The 26,687-nt window shown below is 47.9% G+C and overlaps 1 protein-coding gene across 16 annotated transcripts in view; it reads left to right on the top strand.

The window, feature by feature from the left end:
* The first annotated feature begins 11,163 nt into the window (after positions 1–11,163).
* Positions 11,164–26,687, top strand: part of Ppfia1 (PPFI scaffold protein A1) — an 88,757-nt gene continuing 73,233 nt past the window's right edge. For all 16 annotated transcript variants that reach the window (XM_076556061.1, XM_076556058.1, XM_076556047.1 and 13 more), the window contains exons 1-2: positions 11,164–11,304; positions 12,310–12,573. In XM_076556061.1, the coding sequence (XP_076412176.1) occupies positions 12,310–12,573 (264 nt within the window). In that variant the 5' untranslated portion in view covers positions 11,164–11,304. The remainder of the gene's footprint in view (positions 11,305–12,309; positions 12,574–26,687) is intronic.

Genomic DNA, 26,687 nt, shown 5'->3' with positions numbered 1-26,687 from the left:
TGGTGCAGGGGTGTGGGTGTGATGAATTGGGGTGGGCTGGGGTGAGACAAGCTCAGCAGCAGAGCACCTTTGAGCCTGCAAGACCCTGGGTGCCATCCCCAGCACCACCAACACAAGCCGGGCGGTGGTGCATGCCTCTAATCCTAGCACTCAGGGCGGGGGGTGGGGTGGGGTGGGGTGGGGGGGTGGGGGGGTGGGGGGGTGGGGGTTGGGGGAGGGCAGGTGGATCTCTGAGTTAGAAGCCATCCTCGTCCTGAGTAAGTTCCAGGACAACCAGGGCTACACAGAGAAACCCTGTCTTGAAGAAAAACAAACACAAGAAAACAACAAGACAATTATGGTACTGGGATGGAACTGAGGTCCTTACCTATGCTAGGCAAGTATTTTTCTACTCAGCTGGCTATACACGGCCCAACCCATCTGTTCTCTCTCTCTCTCTCTCTCTCTCTCTCTCTCTGACAGGATGTTACTCTGTAATCCAGGATGGCCCTGAACCTTCAATCCTCCTGCCTCAGCCTCCTAAATGCTGGAATACAGGTATGTATCATTAGGTCTAGAGGCAGTGGGAAATGTAATCCTAGCACTTGGGAGACTGAGGCAGGGGGACTGCAAGTTTGAGGCCAGCTAGGGCTATCTATATACATACTGAGTTCCAGGATAGTCTGAGAAACAGATCTCCACAACCTAAATTAAACTAGAAAGAAATCCACTTGCCCCACCCATCCCTACAGGTTGTAGCCAAGACCCTAAACCTGCCCTTATCCCTCTGTATTTGGCAGCCCATTCCTGCTGCCCTGTGCATCTCAGCGTTCACAGGAGGTGAGCAAGATGCTTAAACTAAGCTTTGAATAACATTTACATATCAGAACCCGAGCACTATCCAGCTGGCTACAACAGCCATACAAACGGGCCTTTAAAGTGCTAAGAATGTGTTTTCTCTGTCCTGGGGGCCAAAGGTCCACCGTCAGCAGGTGTCAGCCGGTTGACCCTTCTGGCAGCTCCAGGAAAGATCAGTTTCAAGCCTTGGTGTCCCTGGCTGTGCTGGCCTGCATCCCTAGGTTTCTTCGCCATCTTTCCACAGCCGTCCCTGGCACCTCTGTACTTTCTTCCCTACAAGGACAGTCATTCTCTGAGGGCCCACCCTGGTCCAGAAAGACACTTGCTCAGAAAATCCAAGGTCCTCAAGAGTTGAGAGGGTGTTGTGGTCTTGCCTCTTCTCCCAAGTAGAAGTCACATCTTCTACTTGTACTGCAAATGCTCTGTGGGTATGTATGGGATGCAGGAGAAGAGATTGGAAGCCGAGAGTGGAAGAATAGGATCACTGAGCCTTGGGACTCAGGAGAAGGGGTCTCTGGGCCCCAGCAGTGATTACTAGGGTTGGGGGAGATATGCAGGATTGTTGAGTCTTAGTTGAGAATAGAGGGAAGCAGCCAATTCTGTCATCCAGCATGGCCATGTGCAAAGCCCACTTCTGTCTCTGCCCTGCGCTATCAAACTAGCTAGAGCTACCAAGGTAGAATGCATCCTGTCCCTGTCCTGCAGTACACTTCTCACTTTGAATGTGGGTGTCATTATTGTTGTGAACTTACCTACCTCTAATAGCTGGCCCTTCCTTTTAGACTTTAGTAGAGACTGTGGTCTAAGTAATGGAATTCCCACCTAGGCCATCTCAACCTGGTCCCAGCTGGGTCCAAAGAATTCCCCTCAAAAGGCTGCCTCACAATGAGGCATGTAGTTCAGGAGGAAGTACTCAGGCCTGTGGTGATATATTGTGTACCCTAATAAAATTTGCCTGTGGTGGCACACACCTTTAATCCTAGCACTCGGGAGGCAGAGATCTGTCTGGATCTCTGTGAGTTCAAAACCACCATGGACTACATGAGATTGATTGAGTCTAGGAGAGAAACAGAGGCAGGCAGTGGTGCCACACACCTTTAATCCCAGTAATGGGGAGTCACATGTCTTTAATCTCAGCACTTGAGATCTCATGCCTTTGATACCAGTATTTGGGAAGCACACACACCATTAATCCCAGCACTAAGAAGGAAGTGATATGGCTGGACGGAGAAAGGTATATAAGGCGTGAGGAGACAGGAACTAAAGCCTTTTTCAGCTAGAGCCTTTTCGCTGGACCCCTTTCGGCTGAGGACTCAGACATTCAGTCAGAGGATCTGTGGAGTTGACGAGGTGAGAAGCAGCAGTGGCTTGCTCCTTTGTCTTCTGATATTTCAGCATTTACCCAGTATCTGGCTCCGGGTTTTTATTTGAAGACCTTTAGGAACTTGTGTAACACAGGCCAGTCTTCCCAGTGCTATTATAGGCAATAGGGAGCCTGCTCCCTTGGCCCTGCCTCCTTGACCACGTGGCTGGTAAGTTCTCAAGGGCTGCAAGCAAGGAATGCATGGACGACATCTGAACACCTACTATGTGTCTATTGATCCACCCTGGACAGGCACCTTGGCCGAGCTCATGATGGAAGAAGGAATCCTGCTTCCTTACACCAGGGCCATTGTGAGCCTGCCTCTGTGTGCTGGCCGGAGTGAGGCCCCTTTGGCTGGTGTGGGACTTGTGGGAGCCCTGGTAGAGGTCCCACACATTTCCACACTGCCTCTGGCACAGCTCCCGGTGTTCTAACACAGACAGGCCTGCCACACATGCTGTTTCTTTGGTATAAGTGGCCCCAGCCTGTACCTGGCCCATCAACCACATCCCGCTTGGCTTTTCCAGGGAATCTGGTTCCCGGAAACCCAGTGCAGCAGCAACACCCCCTGGCATAGATGCACTTCCTCCCGTGTCCCGGAGGTTGGCATCCACCATCTGCTTGACCAGCCATTGCCCACACCTGCTCCCAAGTCAGTAGCTCATCATAGCCTCGAAGCTGCTCCAGCCAACTCCAGAGGTTCTCACAGGTGTCCCTTGCTTCATCTGCTCAATGATGAATTACTAAGAGTGAGCTTTTTCACCCAAATTCAAAACAAAACACCGCCCCACCCCCACTACCCTTCTGGCTTGTGATCATACCCAGCAGGACTCCTGCAGCACTACTGGACAGAAGGGATGGAACACCATATCCCCTCCCCCCCACGGCTCCATCTTGGCTGAGCGAGCAGGAGTTCAGAACTGTGTGGACAGAATTGGTGTCCAGAGGACCAGGAGCCAGGGGCCAGGCACAGTGGTTCCATCATGGTGAGAAGAGGAGGCCTGGTGAGAGCTGGCCACCCCACCATCTGACCTGCCAGTGCTGAGGAAGAGACTCCGTACACTTACCAGATACGTACAGATCTCTAAAGTATGAGAACATCACCAGGGCACAGGCCAGGCAGCACACTCTTGTCATCTCCACACACGTGTGCTGTGGCACACATACGTCCCCCCACAAACATAAACATAACTTTACGATTTTGAAGTTACTTCTACAAAGATAGTGTTTTAAAGTTGTATTACATTTTTACTTTATTGAGGAGGAGGGGCATGCGAATGCCACAGCAGATGTGGAGGGCAAAGGACAACTAAATGGGAGTCAGGTTTCTCTTTTTACCATGTGGGTCCTGGGTATTGAACTCAGGTCGTCAGGTTTGCCACGAGTACTTGTTCCCACTAAGCCCTCTTGCCAGCCCTTTTTAAAAAAATAAAACAAATGAATACCTAGTATTTTAAAATATTAGTTGCCCAATCCGATAATCTTGATCTTTGTTTCATGACAAATATTCTGACTGGTTCTGATGGTGCACGCCTTTAATCCCAGCACTCAGGAGGCCAAGGCAAGTGGGTCTCTGTGAGTTCAAGGGTAGCCTTGTTCTATACAGAAAGTGAGAATCTGTCTTAAGAAAGGAGGCTGTTGTGTGATATTTTGATCGTGTTCTGACAAAGCTTGCTTGGAGTCAGGGCAGAGTTAGCCACTAGCCGACCAAAATTAACCACAGAGATTTTGGAGGACTGAGGACAGACAGGAGAGGAAGTAGTAAGGCGGGGCAGAAAGGGATCTGGCTCTCTGGAGGAAGGAACGGACAGGTAGGAAGGACTGGTGGCTTCTCTGCTTTTCTGATCTTTCATGCTCTTACCCCAATATCTGACACCTGAATTTTTTAAAAAAGATTTATTTATTATTTTGTATACAATGTTCTGTTTGCATGTATTTCTGCAGGCCAGAAGAGGGCACCAGATCTCATTACAGATGGTTGTGAGCCACCATGTGGGTGCTGGGAATTGAACTCAGGACCTCTGGGAAGAACAGCCAGTGTTCTTAATCTCTGAGCCATCTCTCCAGCCCTCCTGAATTTTTATTGATAAAGAATAATTAGAGTAATGCTTCATAGGCAAATATTTCAGTGATACAAATATTCTTCAGTAGATTGTTCAAAAGTTCCTTCAAATCAAGATTTTGGCCAAATCTCCTTGTTGGCAACAAGGAGAGTGCTAGCTGATTTATTTTTATGTTTTAAGGTGCTTGGACCCCAGGCCTCATTTGTTAAGCCAAGCACTCTAGCACTGAAAGGCCTCAATCCAAAGTTGCTTTCCTGTTGTGGTCAGATGTTTAGTGTCATAATTATCTTAAGTGCACAGTTTAGTTGCAGGAAGCACATTCAAGGTGTTGCCAGCCACCCCTGCCATCCAGAGTCCACTCCCTCTCTTGAACTCAATACCTAGCTGAGAATGACTTCAAGTTTCTAATTCTCTTGCCTCTATCTGCAGAGTGCCGGAATTTCAGGTATTCATTACCACATCCTTGACCCCAGTTCCTTTTATTACTTTTAAAGATTTATTTATTTTTATTTTACATATAGGAGTATTTGCCTATGTGTATACATGAGCGCTATATGTGTGCAGTACCTTCAGAGGCCAGAAAAGGGTGTTCAACCCCCTGGACTGGAGTAACCGATACTTGTGAGCTGCCATGTGGGTGTTGGGAATCAAATCTGGTCCTCTGCAAAAGCAGCCAGTGCTCTTTAAATCTTAAATGCTGGTTTCTCTCTAGCCCCTCTGTTATTTTTGTTTTGTTTTGTTTTGTGTGTATGTGTGGGTTTTTTTTTTTTTGAGATAGTTTCTCTGTGTAGCTTTGGAGCCTGTCCTGGAACTCGCTCTGTAGACCAGCCTGGCCTTGAATTCACAGAGATCTGCCTGCATCTACCTCTGAGTGCCTGGCATAAAGGTGTGTACTACCACCACCCAGCTCTGGTTCTTTTTTTAATGGTAAGACTATTTTACCTGCATCACTGATGATGATGATGATGATGACAACGACGATAACGAAGATGCTAACGCCAACAACAACAATGACAATGATAGCAACAATGACTGATGACAATAGCCTACAGTGGCTGTTCAAATATGGAAACTTCCTTCTAATGTTCAGCACCCTGTAAGTTTGCTTTTTTTTTTTTTTTTTTTTTTTTTTTTGAGACAGAGTTTCTCTATATAACAGCCCTGGCTGTCCTGGAACTCACTTTGTAGTCCAGGCCAGCCTATAACTCACAGAGATCTGCCTGCCTCTGCTTCCTGAGTGCTGGGATTAAAGGTGTGCACCACCACACCCCCTCTTAAGTTTGCTTATCTTTAGAACCCCACTCATTAGACTATTATGTTCCATGTGCTAAGTGTATGGAATCATTAATACTTATTTCATTTGAAAGACTGACTTTCCCCTTGTTGAGGCAGGGCTGAGAGGGGGCACAACAGTGCAATTCACAACACAAGCAAGAGTGCCTGGTCCCTCCCCTGTGTTCCCACCTTCTCCCAGAGTACTAGCTTTTGCCTGCATGCTAGCGGACAGCAATTCCTGCCCTTAGACATGACTCCAGACTATGGTGAGGATTGGAGGTGGGCTTCCCCTGGACCAGCAACTTCTCTGTGTAGGTTTAGAAATCATTTATTTTATTGTGTATCTGTGGGCAGGGTGGAGTGCCACGGTGTGCCTGTGAGGTCAGAGTGGGAGTCAGTTCTCTCCTACCATGTGGGTCCCAGGGGTCGACTCAGATACTCAGGTGGCAAGCTCCTCTACCCACTGAGCCTTTTTGCTGACCCCCCGTCTTGTTACAGTTTCTATTCTTGTGAAGAGACACCATAACCATGGCAACTCTAATAAAGGAAAACATTTAATTGAGGTGGTGGCTTACAGTTTCAGAGGTTTAGTCCATTACCATCATGGCGGGGAGCATGGCAGCATGCAGGCAGACATGGTGCTGAAAAAGGAGCTGTTACATGTTGATATGCAGGCAACAGGAAGTAGACTGAGCGTCACACTGAGCAAAGCTTGAGCAAAAGAGACCTCAAAGACTACCCCTACAGTGACACACTTCCTCCAACAAGGCCACACCTACTTCAACAAGGCCACACCTTCTAATAGTGCCACCCCCTTTCTGGGCCATTTTCTTTCAAACCACCACACCCTCCATATAGTTTTAATTATCTAGAAAAAAAAATGCAGTGCTATTTTCCTTTTTTTCTCAGTTTTTGCTTGGGTTATTGTTGCTATTTGGGGAGAAAAAGGGAATTTTCTGAGGTATGGTGGACAGAGAACAGGCAATACTGTTACTGATTTCTAACCTGGGTCCTTTTCTCCTCTCAGAACTATGAGGCCGATAACAAGCAGTGCTCATGGAGAGTGAATGAATTTTTTATTCTTTGGCTCAGGACAGGAGAAGTGAAAGTTAAACTCAGCAGCCGACTTCCAGCTTTGGGGAGTTGGCAGCTTGTGAGCCTGGCATGAATGTGGTGGGCTTAACCTTCAGTCCTCAACAAATAGAATAAAGGAAGCGGGGAGATGGGTCTGACATGGCCCTGTCGGCTGCCACGACACTGGGGGGGGGGGGGGCTCATTTAGCACTTTAGCGACAAGAACAATCAGGGCAGTGCTTTGGAGGGCGGCTCATCAGGTCAACAGTACAGAATTAGGACAAGGTACCTATATTTTCCCTTTGTGCTCTCAAGCTGGCTGCCACTGAACAGCCTTCAAAGAGGGTCCTACAGAAGGAGGAAGTCGTAGAGCCCACAGGCTTTGAACTACTCTCTTTTTGTCAGGAAAGACAATCCCAGAATACTCCGTGTCGTTTACCTCACATCTCATGGATGAGAAGCAGCCACCCAGGCCAATTCCCAGGCTATAGGGCAAAGGGAAGCAAGATGCTAGCTGAGTGACCTCAGCTCTCCCTCCCTTGGGGATGGAGAGTTGGCCAGCAGTCCGTCTGAGAAACCCCTTGAGCACTTAACCCGGCCCTCCCAGCGATGGGAGATGGTCACCTCTGCTTTACAGACCAGGAGCTTGAGGTTCAGAGGGGCCAAGCAGCTTGCTCCAGAACACACAGCTAGGGCCCAAAGCAGCAGAGGCCATACAGAACCAGGCCAACCAGCTCCAGCCTTTGCATATGTAACTACCTGGTGGAAGGAAGTAATTTAGGAGGCCAGGCAGGGAGCCAGCTACAAGGGCCCCACCTTCACCGAATGTCACAGCGAATGCCACAGTGTGGGATTCTAGTGGCATTATCTCCATCAGACAGATGGCGAGATTGGCATTGAGTGCAGGTTAGAGCCTTGCTCCTGGGTCAAGGTGAAGTTAAGAACTGGGATGGGCTGACACCTCTAAGAGGTTCAGCTACCTCGCTGGTCCCTGTAATGGGGGCGTTTTTATTAGATGGCTGTCTGCTGAACACAATACTAGCAAGCTGCACCAGGTGATGGCTTGCTTGCTTTCTAGATTACATTTTTTAGTTAGGTGTGGTGGCACAAACTTTTAGTCCCACCACTTGGGAGGCAGAGGCAGGCAGATCTTTGAGGTCAAGGCCAGCTTAGTCTACATCTGGCCCTATGCTGGGATCTGAGGATTATGTCAGCTCATGGAGCCTTGAGGAGCAATGAGAGTCCCATTAGTGAGTGGCCCATGCTGTGAGGACTAGAGAACTCTCACTATGCAGCAACAAGAATTTTGGTCACAGCAGGGTATGGTGGCACAAGGCCAGCCTGGTCTACATGATGAGTCCCAGGTCAGCCAGGGCTAGACAGTGAGACTCTGTCGAGAGAGAGAGAGAGAGAGAGAGAGAGAGAGAGAGAGAGAGAGAGAGAGAGAGAGAGAGAGAGAGAGAGAATGGCCACGGTTCTGAAGAGTTTAGGCTCAAGTCTTGGATTCTACACTCATCTGCTGGAGGCATGGGATTCTCTAATCTCTCTAAGTGTCATATGTCTAGGAGTTGTGAGGAGGCGTGCAGGATTCCTGGGATGTTGCTCTGCACATGTGACTTCCATGTGTGTATGTACACATGTATAGGTGTCATCCTCAGGAATGCCCTCCACCTTGTTCTCTGGCTGGTCACAAGCCCCAGGGACCCTTGTGTCTCCACTTCCGCAGGCTGGGATTGCCTGGATGCACTCCCTTGCCCAGTTTTTTTGTGGGGGCCCTGGGGATGGATCTCATGTCCTCACCCTTGCTCAGCAAGACTTTTACTGACTGAATTGCCTCTTCAGCCCCAAATTTGGTTTCATTATCACTCTATCCAGAGGTATCTGTGTTCTCAGATCAGCAGATGACATTCCCAACAGGGAAGAGCAGGCTTACCCTTGGGCAAGGTTTCAATAAATTGTCTAACCCAGGCAGAAGGAACCACCTCAGGACTCAAGACCCTCAGGCCATGGACCTTTCTGTTTTAGCAGCTCCTTGGATCGGCCTCCTCAGCTGTGGAATGAGAAGCCACATGATGGGTGTGGTGGTGGTGACTGGTTATCCTCAAACACTTGTGAGATTTATCAGGAGTTCAAGGCTAGCCTCTGCTACATAGTGAATTTTCAGCCAGCCAGGACTATGTGAGACCTCTTCTTAAAAAAAGGGTGAGGCTGGAGAGATAGCTCAATGGTTAGGGCATTTGCTGCTCTTGCAGAGGACTCTAGTTCCATTACCCATACTTGAATGGTGGCTTGCAACTGTATGTAACTCTAGTTCCACAGGTTCCAAAGAACTCCTATGGCCTCTGCATGCACCAAACATGCACATAGTGCACATACATACATACAGGCAAACACTCGAACACATGGAATAAAGATACATAAAAAGAGGGGCCCCGAGGTGATGGCAGGTGTGATAGCACACGCCTGTCATCCCAGCACTCGTGAGGCAGAGACAGAAGCCTGGAGAGTTACACACTAGTCTGTCTCAAAGAGCCCTTGCCTCTAAAATAAAATGCAGGCCAGTGAGATGGTTCAGCAGTAAGAACACTTGCTACCAAATCTGATGACCTGAGTTTGACCCTTGGGACCCGACTGGTGGGAAGAGGGAAATGAATCCTGCATGTTGTCCTCTGGCCTCTATGCGTGTTGTATCATGTACCTGTGCAGACATACCAGACACATAGATAACACCCATCACAGACAAATACATGTGATAAAAATTCAAACAAACAAAACACTGTGAATGCCAGCGACATCTCTATGATCCAAAGGGGCAATGGCCCTGCAGCCTCTGTTCTTCACAGTGGTCTCTGCTGACTTGTGGTCTGTAGTAATGGGCGCAAATCAGCGGTACCAGGATTTCCACAGCCCGAAAGCCTGGGGAAGAACCTCTGAGCATCAGGGAACCAGCTGGATGGCATCTCCTCTGTGCGGCTCCATCAAGACCCCAGTTTCCTCTGTGGTCACACCTCACCACTCACACATTATGTAAAGCATGCACGGCTTGCTGCAGCAGCTAAATCTCTCAGCTGGTGGAACTTGTTGGAGAAGCGTTATTTGCTTTAGCTTTCAGCCATGCCAGCTTCACATATGCATGAATGTGGGAGGGGACCGAGTGCAATGTGCCCTGCTGAACTGCATTTGGTGCTGGGCCAATTTCTTACGGATGCATCAGCAGGATCTCCGGGGATAAATGTGTATTTCCTCAAATCCAAACCCAAGATCAAGGCAACTGAAGACTTGTGTGCAGTGGCTGATGGTAACTGGGAGAGCCCCTCAGAGAACTTAATGCTCCTATTTATAATCTGTTTGTTTTTGAGACAGGGTCTCACTATATATGCCAGACTAACTTTAAACTCAGAGATCTGCCTGGCTCTGCTTTCTGAGTACTAGGATTTAAGGTGTGCACCACCATGCCTGCGCCACAACTTGATTTTTTAATTATTGATCTCGAGATAGGGATCTGGCCATGTAACCCTGACTGGCTTGGTTCTCTATGTAGCTCAGAATAGTTGAAAGTCCTTCTGCCTTGGCCTTCAGAAAACTTTATTGGCTTTTCAGTTGTGGTTAAATTTTTTCCTTTTCCTTTTCTTTCTTTCTTTTTTTTTTTTTTTCAGACAAGATTTCACTAACCCTGGCTGTTCTGGAACTCAGTAGGTAGACTAGGCTGGCCTTGACGTCACAAAGATCTGCCTGCTTCTGCTTCCTGAGTGCTGGGAATAAAGGCGTGCAGTATCAAGGCCGGCTGGCTTTTTATTTTTATGTGGATTCTGGGAGTGGAACTCAGGTTCTCATACTTGCAAGGATGGCTGAGTCCTTACATTTTTTTGTTTGCATGCATGGGAGTCACGAGACGTGTGTAGGTCAGAGGACAACATTCAGGACCATGTGGGTTCCAAGGATCTAATGCAGGTCTTCTGGGTCCTGGAGATCAAACTCGGTCGTCAGGGTTGATGGCAGTCGCCTTTGTGTTTTAGAGACAGGTCCTCCAACTTGAGGCAATACTCCTGCCTCAGACTTCCGAAGTCTAGGCCTACAGGCGCGAGGCAGGCACCTTGCCAGGTCTGTCAGCACTTTTTGGATCTGCAGGTGGCCGGCACGACTCCGAGATTCAGCAGGAGTCTTGAGTCTAAGAGTGGGCACTAGGGTGACGTCGGCTTTCGGGTGACGTCAGCGCACGCGCTGGAGTGACAGCAGGGCAAGCAGGACTGCAAGCTGCGGGCACCTGCCAGAGCTCTTTACCTGTGGCGCCACAGGCCGCCCTACCTGGGCGGGGCTTGGCCTTGCTGGGGGGCGGGGTGGAGGGCGCGGCTAAAGAGAGAAATAGCCAATTGGCGTTCGGGAAAGGCCGCCCGCCCACTACCGAGGAGCTGACGCATGCGCATAGCCCCGCGGCCGACCTCTTCCTCAGGGGGCGGTGCTGACGCTCGCGCCGACGCGCCGGACGTCGGGCACGTTGACGCCGGCGACGCGCCGGGCCCGGTCCTCTGCGCTCGCCAGTGTCCCGCAGCGGCGGGCCGGCCTTCGTGACGAGCGGGGCGGCGGGCCCGGGGGCCGGGCGAGGACGCAGCCGAGGGGCTGCGTGGGTCGGCCCGCAGCCGGCCGCCGCCCGAAGGCTGCCGCGTAGCCCCGGAGCCGCGCCCGCCGGCCAAGGTGAGGGCGGGCGGAGCGGGCCGCGCAGAGTGGCGGGCCGGGGTCGGTAGGGCCGGGTCGGCGGGGTCAGCGGAGTCAGCAGGCTTGGGGTTAGCTTGGTCGAGCCGGGGTCAGCCAAGCCCGGTTGATATCACTTAGGTCCGAGTCCGCTTAAATTGGCCAGGGTCAACGGGGTTGGGGGTCGTGAGGCTGGGGTCAATTGAACCAGGCAGGGCCAACGGGGTCCTGGTCGGCAGGATCATCCCGGCATGGTCAGGTGCACCTGCAGTGCATCCCCTTCATCCCCAGCCCTGTGCCCTGGCAATCTCTAGTGCCATCTCACCTTTCCCTTCTCCTTTCTTACCTAGCCTTGCTGTCCCGACTTCCTAGATTCTCAGTGTGGAAACTCTGTTCCTTGCCCCCCTCTTTGGCTGTAAACTTATGTAAGTTAGCTTGGCTGACCAACCGTTGCACAGCAGCAGGCCTTTGCAAAAACACCTCTGTCCAGGCCTTAAAGAGCCAATCCAGTTGCTTTTTCCGCTGCTCACCAAATATCCAGCCCCACAAGTCAGGGAGCCCGGCAGTCCTTCCCAGGAGCTGACTGCACACATTCCTGGAAGATGCTTTGGTCCGTTGCGCTGGTGCTCGTCAGTTCTCAGTCGTCGTCTGTGGTTGAGGGAATATGTTTTGAATCTCTCTTCCTGGGGAAGAACAAAATAAGTTAACAGAAGCCCACTGTCTTCAGCTGCTGAGAGTGCGGGTTTTCAATAAACTCCACTGGTTTGGCCTGGGTGGGAGAGGTGAGCATTCCAGCTCCCCTTACTCTGGAGTCTGTAGTATCCCCCAGTCTGTTCTTCCTGTTGGTCTGTGCATGCTACTTCCCAGAATGTGTGCATCCGACGTGGAGCAGCTCTGACAGTGAGGGGCTGTCAGCCCTTTGGCTCATCAGCCACAGGTGGTGCGCAGAAAGCTGCAGGTTTGTGTTCCGCAGCTACTGACTGTTGTCTGCATCTTTCCTGTTTCAAGATGATGTGCGAGGTGATGCCGACCATTAGTGAAGCAGAAGGCCCCCCAGGAGGAGGTGGGAGCCATGGGTCAGGCTCCCCTTCACAGCCAGACGCTGATTCACATTTTGAGCAGCTCATGGTCTCTATGCTGGAGGAACGAGACCGCCTTCTGGACACACTGAGAGAGACACAAGAAACATTGGCGTTAACCCAGGGGAAATTGCACGAGGTTGGTCATGAAAGAGATTCCTTGCAGAGGCAGCTCAACACTGCACTTCCACAGGTATGCTAACCAACCAAACTGTAACCAAGCTGTCTGTCACTGTCTGTGGGATGATCTTGTTAATGCGTTAGCTTGCTGGCTGTTTTGTGCAACCACTTAGGAAATGATGTTTGTGGGGTTTTCTGAGAACAGGTAAAATTCCCAGGAATTCAGCTTGGGAATAAATGGGTGTTCCTCAAAGCTGTGTGAACACAGTGCTGTACTGTCGTGCCTCTTTGGGTAACTGCCTAGGTTTGGGAAAGTGTTTCAAAGTTGTGTTTTTGTTGTTGCTGTTTTGGTTTGGTTTTTGAGACAGTTTCTCTTGTGTAGCCTAAGTTGTCCTGGAACTCACTCTGTAGACCAGACTGGCCTCAAACTCAGAGATCCGCCTGCCTCTGCCTCCCAAGTGCTGGCTTTAAAGGTGTGCGCCACCACCGCCTGGCTATGCTTCAAAGTTTTTGACAGGGGGCTGTGAAGCAGTTGAGCTGTGTTGAGTTCCCTGTTGTGGACCAGTGAGGAGTCGATCTTAGGAATTTCGTGTCTTTTACCCCTGGTTTATGTTTTATGGATTTCCAATTTCCTGGAGGAAATCTTGTGGATAAATAGGACTGATCTCATTGGTAAAGTCTTCACAGGCTTTCTTGAGAGCATCCCTGAGCTTTAATGAAACTTTGTTTCAGGGGAGAAAAGATTGAACTGTGAGTCCCAAGGCTCCTCTTCGTGGGCAGGTGAGACTTTCAAGCTTGAAACACCTTGTGTGTCTTTAGTATCACATCTGGACTGGTGTGCTAGAGCCTTCTCTTCCGGAGTCAGTGGTAGGGGAAGGAGAACGCTCGATAGCCAGCAAAGCCCAAGGCGAAAGGCCTACGGAGCAGGGGCTGCTTAGCTTTGTGCTGACAAGCCCACTTTGCTCATCATGATGGGTATCTTCATGGTGCTCAAGGAAGCTGCACTTACGCTCTCACGGTGGGTCTGCAGAGATGAGTGTGCAAGTGAATAATCACTGCCTTGATGCATCTCTGGCTGTGTCAGTTCTGTAAGATTGGACTAAACGTTTGAATGTCCTTTTTAGAAACAATAATTTGGTGTTAGTGTTGTGTGCTGAGAGTTTTTGTTTGGGGGCTAGAGAATAATTTCTTCCTGGAGTCTTCGGAAGTAGTGGGTTAATTAGGTCAGATTTTGTTGCCACATGCTGAAGAGGCTTTCAAGATGCTGTGAGTTCCACTTGCTCTGCTTTGCAGTTGTGTTTGTTGCAGCTCAGGTCTGTGTGTAGCAATGTTTGGCCAACACTTAGGTTTTTGGAAAGAACAGGCACTGGGGACACAGGACTGACGGGTGTTGTGGGCAGTGGGTTTCAGGCAGCAAGTGTTGCATTTGCTAGGGGGTGCTTGCTGGCTGCTGCTCTATACTGCCTCATTGAATTAAGACTTGCTGGTGCCCACAGTTATGTCAGAGCCTAGTGTCATAGAGTAAACTTAGTTCAGACCATTCTCTTCCTGGAATCAGGGTCCTCTGGTGGCTGAAAATGTGACCAGATGGGCATATGTGTCCAGTCAGTGTACTTAAACTGGAGCATGCATGAGGACCTACAAGTCACAAGTGTGTGCCTCAGTCAGCTGTTCAGTTATACTCGTGGAGCTGTGCTTGGATCAAGAAATGGACAGGACCATAACTCCTATGAAAACCCCTTCCTGCTGCCTGCAATCAGTGACTGTCCGCCATTCTAATTGGGCCAGCTCTTCACTATTTATTCCTTTGCATATGCTTAACTTTCTATAGGAAATCTGTATGTTTTGTTTTGACTCTTCCCAGGACTCTGTGAGACCCACTTGTGCTTTCTCTAAAGTGTGCTGTGTAGATGGGTCCTACTTGTTCTGGTTGCAGTCAAGACCCCTGAGGCTGCCACTGGTCTTAAACTTCCCAGGCTGCATTTATATTTGGGGAGGTGCAGAACTGGATGTGTGTGTTTCTGCTGGAGTATTCTAAGGAGTGGAATTGTAGTGACAGCAGCCTCAGGAATTGCTGCCAAAAGTGGCTGTGGTGACAGTTGGTACAACCACACTGCCACCAGCAGTATGAGAGCCGCTGTTATATGCTCCAAAGTTCCATGTGGAGAGGTGGCTTCCTGACTGCAGCCGCCTGCAGCGCAGCGACTCTTTTTTCTATTTGTTGATTGGATTGTCTGTTTCTATTTTTGTTTTGTTTGTTTGTTTGTTTTTTGTTTTGGTTTTTCGAGACAGGGTTTCCCTATGTAGCTTTGTGCCTTTCCTGGAACTCACTCTGTAGTCTAGGCCGGCCTCGAACTCATAGAGATCCGCCTGGCTCTGCCTCCTGAGTGCTGGGATTAAAGGCGTGCGCCACCACCGCCTGGCTTGGATTGTCTCTTTCTAATTTGAAGTTCTTTATACATTCTGAGAGCATAGATGTATAGAAGAATTTTGTTTGTTTTGGGACAGGGTCTTTCTACATAGCCCTGGCTGTCCTAGAACTTACTATATAAGTAAGGCTGGCCCAAAACTCACAGAAATCAGCCTGCCTAGGCCACCTAATTGCTGGAATTAAGGGCATGCACAACCATGCCTGGCTAGAAGATTTTTTTAATTAATTTTTTTGTGTGTGTTCCTGTATGTACATATGTTTGTATGCAGGTGCTCATACACATCTGCACATCTGTGTGGAAGCCAGAGTTTGATGTTGGGTGTTTTCCTTGACTGCTCTCAACTTTACTAGTTTTTTAGTATTTATTTTATCTTCTATGTGTGTGTGCCTGAATGTATGTATGTGTACCATGTGGGTACAGGAGCCTGCAGAGATAAGAAGCATTGGATTCTCTGGAGCTGGAGTTTCAGACAGTTGTGAACTCCCTTGTGGGTGGTGGAAACTGAACCTGGTCCTCTGCAAGAGCAGCAGGTGCTCTTACCCATATGCTTAGCCATCTTTCCATTCTTTGTCTACTTTACAGGCATAGCTGCCACACCTGGCTTTTACTTGGGATCTTGTGTACTTTACCCACTGAGCCATCTTCCCAGCCTGAAAAGTTGTTTGTATACTCTTGTGTTTGCCTTTTCACTTTGTAGTATTGCATACATATGTAGACACAGATGTTCACAGACATTCATATATACAGATCTTGCCATGTATTTCAGGCTAACCTACAACTTTGATAATCCTGCCTCAGACTCTTGAGTGCTGGAATTTCAGGTGCCTACCATGTCCAGCTCAGTAGTATCTTTTTTGTTTGTTTGTTTTTGTTTTGTTGTTTTGGATTTGGGGTTTCTCTGTGTAGTTTTGGCGCCTGTTCTGGATCAGCCAGCTTTGTAGACCAGGCTGGTCTTGAACTCATAGAGATCCTCCTGGCTCTGCCTCCCGAGTGCTGGGATTAAAGGCATACGCCACCACTGCCCAGGTGGTAATATCTTTTTATGAGGAAAAGTTTAAAATTTTAATGTAGTTCAATGGTTGATTCCCCCCACCCCCAGAATATTTATTTTTGGTTGTTAGTCTATCCTTTAACAGCTGAGCCATCTCTTCAGCCCAAGAATATTTAATGTAGGGGCTAGAGAGATGGTTCAGTGGCTAAGAGCACTAGCTGCTATTCCAGAGGACCTGGGTTCAATTCCCAGCACCCACATAGAAGCTCATGACTTTCTATAACTCCAGTTCCAGGAGATCTGATGCCCTCCTCTGGCCTCCAAGGATACCAGGCACACAGGTGGTACATAGACATACCATACATACAGGCAAAATATCCATACACATAGAAATAAGTTAAAAAAAAAAAAAAAGAGCCAGGTGGTGGTGGCGCACAACTTTAATCCCAGCACTTGGGAGGCAGAGCCAGGCAGATATCTGTGAGTTGGAGGTCAGCCTGGTCTACAGAGTGAGGTCCAGGACAGGCTCCAGAGAAACTCTGCCCCGAAAAACAAAAAATAAAACAAACAAACAAACAAACAATTAATTCATTAATTAATTAAAAATTAAAAAAAATATTTCATGTAGGCCAGGCTGGTGGTGTACATCTTTAATCCCAACACTCAGGAAACACAGGTGAGTCTGTGAGTCTGAGGCCAGTCTATGTAGTGAGTTCCAGGCTAGCCAAGGCTGCATAGTGAACTCTCTCTCTCAAAACAAAACAAAACAAAAAAACCCAAAGTAATATATACTGTTTCCTGATTAGGAAATCTGCTAGTCATGGGCTGGGGTGTGTCTCAGTGATAGAGTGATGGAGTGGATGGGTGGCTCATTTTGCTCTATCTTTGCTATTTTTGCACAAATACCACAGTGTCTAGATGACTACAGATGCTGTCTTGAGATCTGATTTTTAAGTTCTTTTCCTTTGTTCTTTAAGATTTTCTTAATCCGGCTCATGAAATCTGCTTGGGCCAGAGAGAAGCTTGGTGGGTTAAAGTGCTTGCCTCCCAAGCCCAATAGCCTGGTTTTGCCCAATAGCCTGGTTTTGGAACCCATGGTGAAAGGAGAGAAGCAATTCCCGAAAGCTATCGTCTGACCTTTTAGTGTATGCCAAAACGCGCGCGCGTGCACGCACACACGTTCATTCAGTCTTCTTGACAGACTACACAAGACGCGCTGGGGGTTTAACTTTGAACATGTCTAATATGTGGGGCTGGTGTCTTTTCAGCATTGTTCTTCTAATCTGTAGACATAAACCAGCTTCATAATTATTTATTGCTAGTGTATTGAGATAGAACTGGCTTAAAAAAATACTGTCTTGAACTTTTTTTTTATGTCTATGGTTTTGCCTGCATGGATGTCTGTGCTCTTCATGTATGCAGTGCCCCTGGGGGCCAGAAAAGATGTTAGATTCCTTGGGGTTGGAGTTGTATACAGTTGTGAGCCACTATATGGGTGCTGGGGATTGAACCTAGGTCCTCTGGAAGAGTAGACAAGTTCTTTTTAACTGCTGAGCCATCTTTCTAGCCCCTAAATAGAACTGGCTTTTGCTTCTTCTTCCTCCTCTTTTTTTCTTTCAAACTTGTGATTTTCCTGCCCTAGCCTCCTAACTTTTAAAATTTGGAATCCTAGGGACAATTCCTAACTTGATTTTATTTGTTATTATTGTACTTTGAGGGTTGTATTCATGAGGGAGACTTGACCTGTGTCGTCACCTTCTGTGCCCCTGTGAGTGGACTGAGCTGTAGGGTAGTAGACCAGTGGGGTCACCTTCTTGTACCCCTGTAGGTTTTGGTGTAGAGGTTGGATTTTTCTCATGAACAAGGTGGCAGTGTTTTGTGGTATTCTGTCTCATGGAAGACTTCCTGTGAAGGTGATGGTTTCCACCATAATTGTTAGAAGTTCATTGGGAACACCACACAGCACAGTATTTTCCCAATGAGAAGGAGAAACTTCCAAGTCAGTTTTGTGGTAGAATCCGATTTTTTCTCATGTATATGTTTAGGCTTAGCCTTTGCTTCCTGAGGATTTGGGACCACACTTGCCAGCTTTGGCGATAAAGGAGAAACAAGGCCTTGCTGTGCAGCTCAGGCTGGCCACGAACCTACGATCCTCTTGTTTTAGCTTCCTAGGGGCAGGGATTACAGGTGTGGACCATTCCCCTCCTGACCTCCCCTTCCCACTCCACCTTTTAAGATAGCATCTTGCTGTGTATCTTTGGCTGTTCTGGAACTCACACTATGTAGACCAGACTGGCCTTGAACTCATAGAGATCTTCCTGCCTCTGCTTCTGGAGTACTGAAATTAAAGGCATGCACCGCCATACCACCCCTCATCCCACCCCCATCTTTCTTTAGCCCAGGCTTGCTTGAAACTAACAGTTCTCTTGCCTTAGGCGGCCAAGTGCTGCGATTACAGGCATGTGCCACATCCAGCCTCAGTGACGCATTTTGTTGCTCTTTACCCCTTGCTTTCCCATGTTTCTGTCAGCGGCTATTTTCTTTTTCTTATAGAGATCCATCTCTAAGAATCCCCCCATACACACACACACACACACACACACACACACACACACACACACACACACACACACACACACGTAAAGTCCCAAGAACAACCTCAGCTAGTTTCTCAGGCACCATTCACCTTATTTTTGAGCCAGGGTCTCTCACTGACCTGGAACTCACCAATTCGTCCAGTCTGGCTGTCTTGGAGCTCCGAAGATCCACCTCGCTCCACCTCCCCAGCACTCCCCTCCACAGTCCCCACCACCATGCCTGGCTTTTTTTTGCATGGGTTTTGGGACTGGAACTCAGGTCTTCATTTTTGTAAAGCAGTCACTATACCACCTGAGCCACCTCCTCAGCCTTTCTGATGTCTCTTTCGGGTTTTTGCTGTCCTTTGGCATCAGCAGAATCTCTGTTTTCTTTGTGTTGAGTAGCTGGAGTCTTTAGTGGGTTTAGGAGGAAGCTTTTTGCCTATCAGCTCTATTGTGTTCCTTGTCTTCAACCACCCCAAGGGCCTGCGCTCATTCTCCGTAAATGCCCTCAGGCTTTTCACCATCCCACCTGTCTTACACCCCTTTGCTTATTTTTCATATATTCTCTGGCCTGTCTGGATATTGCTTACTGACCTTACTTCCTGCCTGCTCTTTCATCTCCTGCTGTGTTGAATCTGCTGTTTTAGCTACTATATATCATTTTCAGTTTTAGTGTCTGTGGTGATAGGGTTTGTGTTGATTGTACGTGCTATGTTGGTGTTGGGGGCTGAATTCAGGTCCTTGTGCTTGTGTGGTAGCAAATGAGCATGTCCTTGGCCCTTACATCTGTGATTGTTTTAAATAGTCTGCTTCTGTGGTGATTTATTTATTTATTTTTAATTTTCCTGTTGCCTAGTGTAATTTTGAGGGGTCAGGGATGTAGCTTAGTTGGTAATGTACCTACATATGCAAGGTCCTGTCAGTTACATTTTGAATCTCAGCTTTTCTAGTGTTTGGTGCTGAGAGCTGAGACTGCTCATGCCTTAATGGGGAGCAAGGGAGCAGATGGTACGCTCTTGCTACCCACAGCAGAGGTCATGGTGAGCATGTCCGTCATCATCTGATACCTCAGCAGGCCTGGGCACTCCTGTCAACTTTCTAATCAGAATCCCGAGGTACAGGTCCCCCCTGGCCACTTAGCTGTGGAAAGAATGCAGACTCTGGTTCCTCAGCTGCTCTGTTGGCCACTGTGCAGGGTGTCCCCATCCTTCCAAGTCTGCCCCCACATGGCAGGCCGGCCAGGGGAGGGCTGCGTTGCCAAAGGTGACAGTGGGGAGGTAAAAGGCTGGGTGAGGCTCATTCTTTTAGCTAATTTTCTTTGTCATTCCAAAGAGAATACCACTTCTAGGTTTTGCTCCAATCTTAAAGTTTCAGCTGTATTTTCAGTGTGGGTTTTAGTTCATTTTTACTTTTCCACAAATACTCAAAAGTTTAATATGCAGAGTTGAAAAATCTCTTGCATAGTTTTTTTGTTCGTGTTTTCTCAAGACAGGGTTTCTCTGTGTAGTTTTGGTGCCTGTCCTGGATCTCGCTCTGTAGACCAGGCTGGCCTTGAACTCACAGAGATCCACCTGGCTCTGCCTCCTGAGTGCTGGGATTAAAGGTGTGCGCAACCACCGCCCGGCCTCTTGCATTGTTTTAAGATTTTTTTTTTTATGTGTATGGCTGTTTTGTCTGCATGTGTGTTTATGCATCATGTGTGTGCAGAGTCTGGTAAAGCTGAGAACACGGTAAGGAAAACAGTGTTAAAGTCACAGCTCTGTGGACAGGACAGTAGCCTTTAGGGTAAGCTGGTGACGGTGTAGAGTGCTGTAGGGCTGGAAAAGACCAAGCCTGTTCAGCAGGTGTTTCGTCTCAGGCTAGAATCATAGAAAGTAGGGCAGTTAGAAGAAGCAGTCAATGTCACAGCCCTAGACTGAAAGGGGAGTAGATAAAGACAGCCTTAGGGAGGGGTGGTTTGCAGCAAGGGGCAAGGATGCTCTGAAATACCCCGCAGTGGAGCTCCCCAAGGCTTACCTGTCTTCACACATGGGTTGCACTGATGGGCCTGGGTGTGGAGGCCCAGGAGCCTTACTGAAGACTGGTTGAGTTGTGGTGAGTTGGCTGCAGTGCTGCTAGAGCTTGGTGCCGAGGAGCCACATTAGGCCCAGGTGCAGTGAGAAACAGCTGGGGAGTCAGCTGCACCTGGAACTGAGGTAATGTTCTACATGTGTAAGAGTTGACACCTGTCAAGGTGCCGAGCTCGTAGGTGGGTTAGGGTGTAGGACTAATGGACAGTCATGGGGGCCACTGGTTAGATGGCAGTCCTTCCGGCTGCAGCAGGCATGCATGCCCTCTCCCTCCATAGGCCGGAATCCACTTGGTCAGGGTACGCATACACAGTGTTTTCCTGTTACATACAGCTTATGTGTGTCTACCCAGGTCGTGTTCCAGTGTTGAGTGTGCAGTGAGTGCCACATTGTTGTGTGAAGTGGGAAGAGAAACTCATATAGTGCTGTTTGGGTAGGTTTTATGCAGGCCTGAAGCCTCTGGGGAACATTGTTATGCTTATCTTGATTTGAGGGGCAGAGTGTGGAAGGTGGCTTTCTGCTTCTTCACTGTCATCTTGTCATTTGTGACCTGAGTGCCATGTTCATATGCCTACTTGGGAGAATTTTAGGCTCCTTTTTTTTTTTTTTCCCCCCCTCTTGTTATACATGATCCAGGCAAGTGGCAAGGACTCTGCCACCCAGCCACAGCCTCAGTCCTAGGCTTCTTGAACTTCCAAATGCCATTTGCTCCTGTGAATGGTGCTGCTTCCTGCCCACTGTGAAGGTTAGACACTTTGAAGATGGCTGTGCTGCTTCTCTTCAGTAGCCTCTTCCTGCGAGGTTCCTGAGGCAGGTGCTCATCTTCAAGACACTCAGGGTGTGGTCTGGACCCTTCTGTAGCCATTAGACTCAGCTAGCTGCTATTCTATAACTTCCTGCCGGGACCATATAGCCTCTGATAGACTAGCTGAGGGTGACCTTAAACTGGGATTATAGGCATGTACCACCACATACAGTTTATGTGCTTCTGGGGATGAACTAAGAGGTTTTGTGCATATAAGCATTCTACCAAGTAAGCCCCAGCCCCAGTCCCATGTCATGATCTTTCTAAATGTCAGCCCCTCGGATCTCTCTTGACCTCAGGCTAAAGCTGAATCTCAGAGCTACATGTCACCTTCCTGACTACCTGGACTGGCCACTTGCAGGGACTACCTACCTTTGCTGACTCCCAGCTGTGGATCATGCCTGCCCTGAAGATCTTGTTGTCTGGCAGCTTCTTGGGGGGTATCCCCCGCCCCCAGGCCTTTCCTGCCCTGGCTCATGTCTGCCAGCTCTGCCCAGGCAATGGGAAACAGTTTTTGGAGAGCCAGTTTTGCTGCCTTTAAAGATTTTCCAAAATATTGATGTTCCCGTTAGAATGCAGCTCAGTGGTAGAGGGCTTTCCTAGCATGTGTGAGGTCCTAACTTCCCTCCCCAGCCTACAAAACAAACTAGCAAAAGAAATGCCACATTCTGGCTTCTGCTAAATTGACAGCTCCTTTTGGTTGAGACAGGGCCTCATGTAGCCCAGGCTGGGCTCGAACTTGCTCAAATTCTCCAGTTTGGCTCCTGTGTCCCCCTGCCAAGACACCATTAGTTTGGAGTGTTTAATTGCTTTCTGGCAAAAAACATGTCCCAGGCTTGCTTACTACTTTCCTGCTTGGTAGCAAATCTTTCTTTTAGAGCCCTAGTTTCTTTTAGCAGGAAATAATACTTGGAAGTTACTGTCTGGGGACTGTGCTCTTTGTAACTAACTAGAATCTAGTGGGGAAAGCTGGATATAGTGGTGGATGTCTGTAATGCCAGCACTTGGGAGGTGGGAGCGGAAGGATCCAAAGTTCAGTTGCCCTGGCTACATAGGAGCTTGGGTCAGCCTAGGCTATATGCGACCCTGTTTAAAAAGTGAAACAAACCAAAAACTATGTATACATAAAATAAATAGTTTCATTAATTAAAAGTAATTTAGTAACCTTTTGAATGAAGGGTCTTTTTTGTTTTCTTTGAGATAATTCTCTCAAGCCTATGAAGTCTAGTTAGTCTTCCAGCTTCAGCTTCCTGAGTACTGTGGTTACAGGTGTAACCACCACACCTGGCTAACTGAGGATTTCTGTCTCCCGAGTGCTGGGATTAAAGGAGTGTGTCACCGGGCGGTGGCAGCGGCGCACGCCTTTAATCCCAGCACTGGGGGAGGCAGAGGCAGGCGGATCTCTGAGTTCAAGGCCAGCCTGGTCTCCAAAACGAGTTCCAGGAAAGGCGCAAAACTACACAGAGAAACCCTGTCTCAAAAAAACAAAAAACAAACAAACAAACAAAAGAATGTACTTTACACTCTTAGAAGAATCACAGGGGCTTCAAATATGGCTTGATGGGTAAAGAGGCCTGCCGCTAAGCCTAACAACGTGATTTCAATCTCAGGGAATGTATATGGTAGTTGTCCACTGACCTTCACACAGAATAAAAATGAAAATTTAAAGTTAAAAAAAAAAAAAAGAATGTTCAGTTAATAGCTGGGCAGTGGTGGCACATGCCTTTAAATCCAGCATTCCAGAGGCAGAGGTAGGTGGAGCTCTGTGAATCTGAGGCCAGCCTGGTCTACAGAGCTAGTTCCAGGACAGAGAAAACCTGTCTTGAAAAACCAAAAAAAAAAAAATTTTTTTTTAAACCTTTCCCCTCAATACTGGGTTTTTTTTTTTTTTTTTTTTTTTTTTTTTTTTTTTTTTTTTTTTTGGTTTTTTTCGAGACAGCGTTTCTCTGTGTAGCTTTGCGCCTTTCCTGGAACTCACTTGGTAGCCCAGGCTGGCCTCGAACTCACAAGAGATCCACCTGCCTCTGCCTCCCAAGTGCTGGGATTAAAGGCGTGCGCCACCACCGCCCGGCTCAATACTGGGTTTTAAAGTAATTTGATTTAGCATTGCCAGACCAACAAAATAATTATATATTTGATACATAGTTAAGTGTATTTATTCTTATTTATTAAAAAAATATAGTTATTGATTGATCATGTGTATGAATCAGAGGACAACTTTCTGGGTTCAGCTCTCCCTATCATGAGTTCTGGGGATCAAATACAGGTTATCAGGCTTGGCAGCAAGTACCCACTCACTGAGCCATCTCCCCAGCTCCATTTATTATTATTTTTGTTTTGTTTTTTGAGACAGGGTTTCTCTGTGTACCTCTTACTGTTGTGGAACTCACTATGTAGACCAGGCTGGCCTAGGGCTCACAGGGATCCACCTGCCTCTGCCTCCTGAGTGCTGGGGTTATGGTGTGCACCACTGCTCCTGGCTCCATTTACAAATTTATAATAGGGTTCTTCTGTGTTGCTTAGAGTCATCTGAAACTTCTGAACTCAGGATTCTCCTGTCTCTATCTCCAAAGTGTCCAAAGTGTTAGAACTCCATATGTAGATCAGATTCCTTTGGAATTCACAGAGATTTGTGTCTGTCTCCTAAATGCTATGATTAAAGGCATGTAACCACCATACCTGGCTTTTTTTTTTTTTTTTTTTTTTAATGGTTATTTTGCCGTTGGTGTCAGATCCCCTGGAACTGGAATTACAGTCAGTTGTAAGATGCCATGTGGGTGCTGGGAATTGAACTTCAGTCCTGTGGAAGAGTAGTCAGTGCTCTTAATGGCTGAGCCATCTCTCTAGCTCCTTTAATTATTCTTCTTAATTATGTATGTCTATTGTGTAAGTATGTGTATGTGTGTGCAGGTGCTTATAGAGGCCAGAGGAGTTGGACAGGTGTTTGTGAGCACTTGATGTGGGTGCCAGGAATTGAACTCTGGTCCTCTGGTAGAGCAGTGCATGCTCTTAAACCACTGAGCTATCTCTCTAGTCCCTATTGTTTTTTTTTTTTTTTTTTTAGACAGGGTCTCTCTCTATAGCTCTGGCTGTCCTGGGACTCACTATGTAGAACAGGCTGACCTCAAACTTAGATCTGCCTGCCTCTGCCTCCTGAGTGCTGGAATTAAAGGCGTGTGCTACCATATCTGGCTCTACAATCTTAACATTTTCTGTGTTCAAAAGTCCAGTCTCTTCTGAGATACAAGGCAGTTGTTTAACATGAGCCCTTCTAAAATCAAAAAGTAAGTGATGAAATAGATTTCTAGTATGCAGCAGTGCAGGGTAAACATTCCTGTTCTAAAGGGAGGAGCGGGGATGACAAAGAAGGGCCATGTAGGTAGGTAAGCAGCAGGTCCTGCAGGTCTGTAGCACTTGATGGACTCAGGGCATCAGTAGCCTTGGTGACTGCCCCTGCTTCTGCTGCCTGTACCACTTGTCTTGGTGAGCTGCATGTTGCCTGCAGCTTTCTCAGCAGATACCCTGCGTCCCGCTGTCCCCAGTATCCTGGGATGTCCACTGCATCCTGGGATGTCCACTGCAATGCAGCCAGCATCTTCACAACTCCTCTTTGTGGAGGAATCTGACCCTGACACACACTACCTGGCCTTAGAGGCTTTCTGGGATGGTATAAGCCTCTGTCTTAGTTAGAGTTTCTTTTTCTTTTTCTTTTTTTTTTTCTTTTTTCTTTTTTTTTCTTTTTCGAGACATGGTTTCTCTGTGTAGCTTTGGAAGTCCTGGAACTCACTCTGTAGACCAGGCTGGCCTTGAACTCACAGAGATCTGCCTGCCTCTGCCTCCCAAGTGCTGGGATTAAAGGCGTGCACCACCACCGCCTGGCTAGTTAGAGTTTCTATTGCTGTGACAAAACACCATGACCATCTTCATCTTACACTTCAGAACACCATGACCATCTTCATCTTACACTTCCAGGTATCAGTCCATCATGGAGAAGGAACCATTCCAACAGGAACCTAGAGTCAGGAATTGATGCAGAGATGGTGGAAGAACACTGTTTACTAGCTTGTACTTAGGGCCTGCTCAGCATGCTTTCTTATAGCTTCCAGGACCACCAGCCCAGGGATAGCTCCACCAACAAGGGTTGGACTCTCCCACATCAATCACTAATTAAGAAAATATCCACAGGCTTGCCTGTAGCCTGATCTTATGGAGGCATTTTCTCAGTTGAGGCGCTCTCCTCTCAGATAACTTTAGCTTGTGTCAAATTGACAAAAACTAGCCAACACAGCCTCCATGACTCCTCTTAGTCATGCATTTTACATGCTTGCAAAACCATATGGATGATGTTGCCAAGTTGTGCTGCCAGATCTAGACATGGCCTAGCCCCTGCCATCGCAGCTGTAGTGACCTCTGCGCACCTCGGTAGCTGAACCTGCAAAAACACTTCCTTTGGGCTTGCTTTTGAGCAAGGAACCCCTTCATTTGCTTTCTCAGCACAAGTTCTGCCCTTTCCTCTGAATCTTTTCATAAGCTGGAGCCTTTGATGGATGAGGTCTTGCTCTCAGGACACATTTGCTGTTGTCCCAGTATAGCGTGTGAGTTCCTCTTCAGTGGCGTTAATCTCTAAAGATAACAGTTGCTTTCTCTGCACCTGTGTTGTCATTAGCTCGATGCTGCCTTTTTGCCAATTTTTTTTCTGTTGTCTGTCACTGCAGAGCTGCGTTAAGTGCAGTGAGCAGCAGTCCTTGCACAGTGTAAGTCGTGCTGTCTTGGAATTTCCTTATTCTTTGAAACCTCACGAACCAGGCCTCCTCTGTGTGTTTCTTTTAGCATTCTGGTCTTTCAAGCTCCTGTCAGAGTAGTCCATTAAGCTCTGCTTACTGCATTCTGGGGCTTCTCCAGCCTACAGCTTCAGATTCTTTCCCATGCCTCACACAAACCAGACTCAAAGGCCTAAGAACCACATGGTCAGGTTTAGCAGCAACAGTCCCCCTTGTTGGTACCAATTTTCTGTATTACTTTCCTTGTTCCTGTGAGCAGGTACCTGACCAGAAGCAACAGAAGGGAAGAAGTGTTTATTTTTGACTCACAGTTTAAGAAGGGCCAGTCCTTAAAAGCAGGAAGGGTCATGATGAAGTCTGAGGCTGCTGGACACATTACACCTGTAAGCAGAAAGCAGAAAGAAGATGAATTCGGCTGGCTTCCTGCTTTTTCCATTTTTATTCAGTATAGCAGCACAGCCCACTTCATGGAGTGTCCCACATTCAGGACAGGTCTTCCCCCTTAGTTAAACCTCAGAGGTGTGTCTGCC

Source organism: Peromyscus maniculatus, chromosome 1 (assembly GCF_049852395.1).
Source record: "Peromyscus maniculatus bairdii isolate BWxNUB_F1_BW_parent chromosome 1, HU_Pman_BW_mat_3.1, whole genome shotgun sequence".
Lineage (NCBI taxonomy): Eukaryota > Metazoa > Chordata > Mammalia > Rodentia > Cricetidae > Peromyscus > Peromyscus maniculatus.
This window is presented reverse-complemented; position numbering and strand designations above follow the sequence as displayed.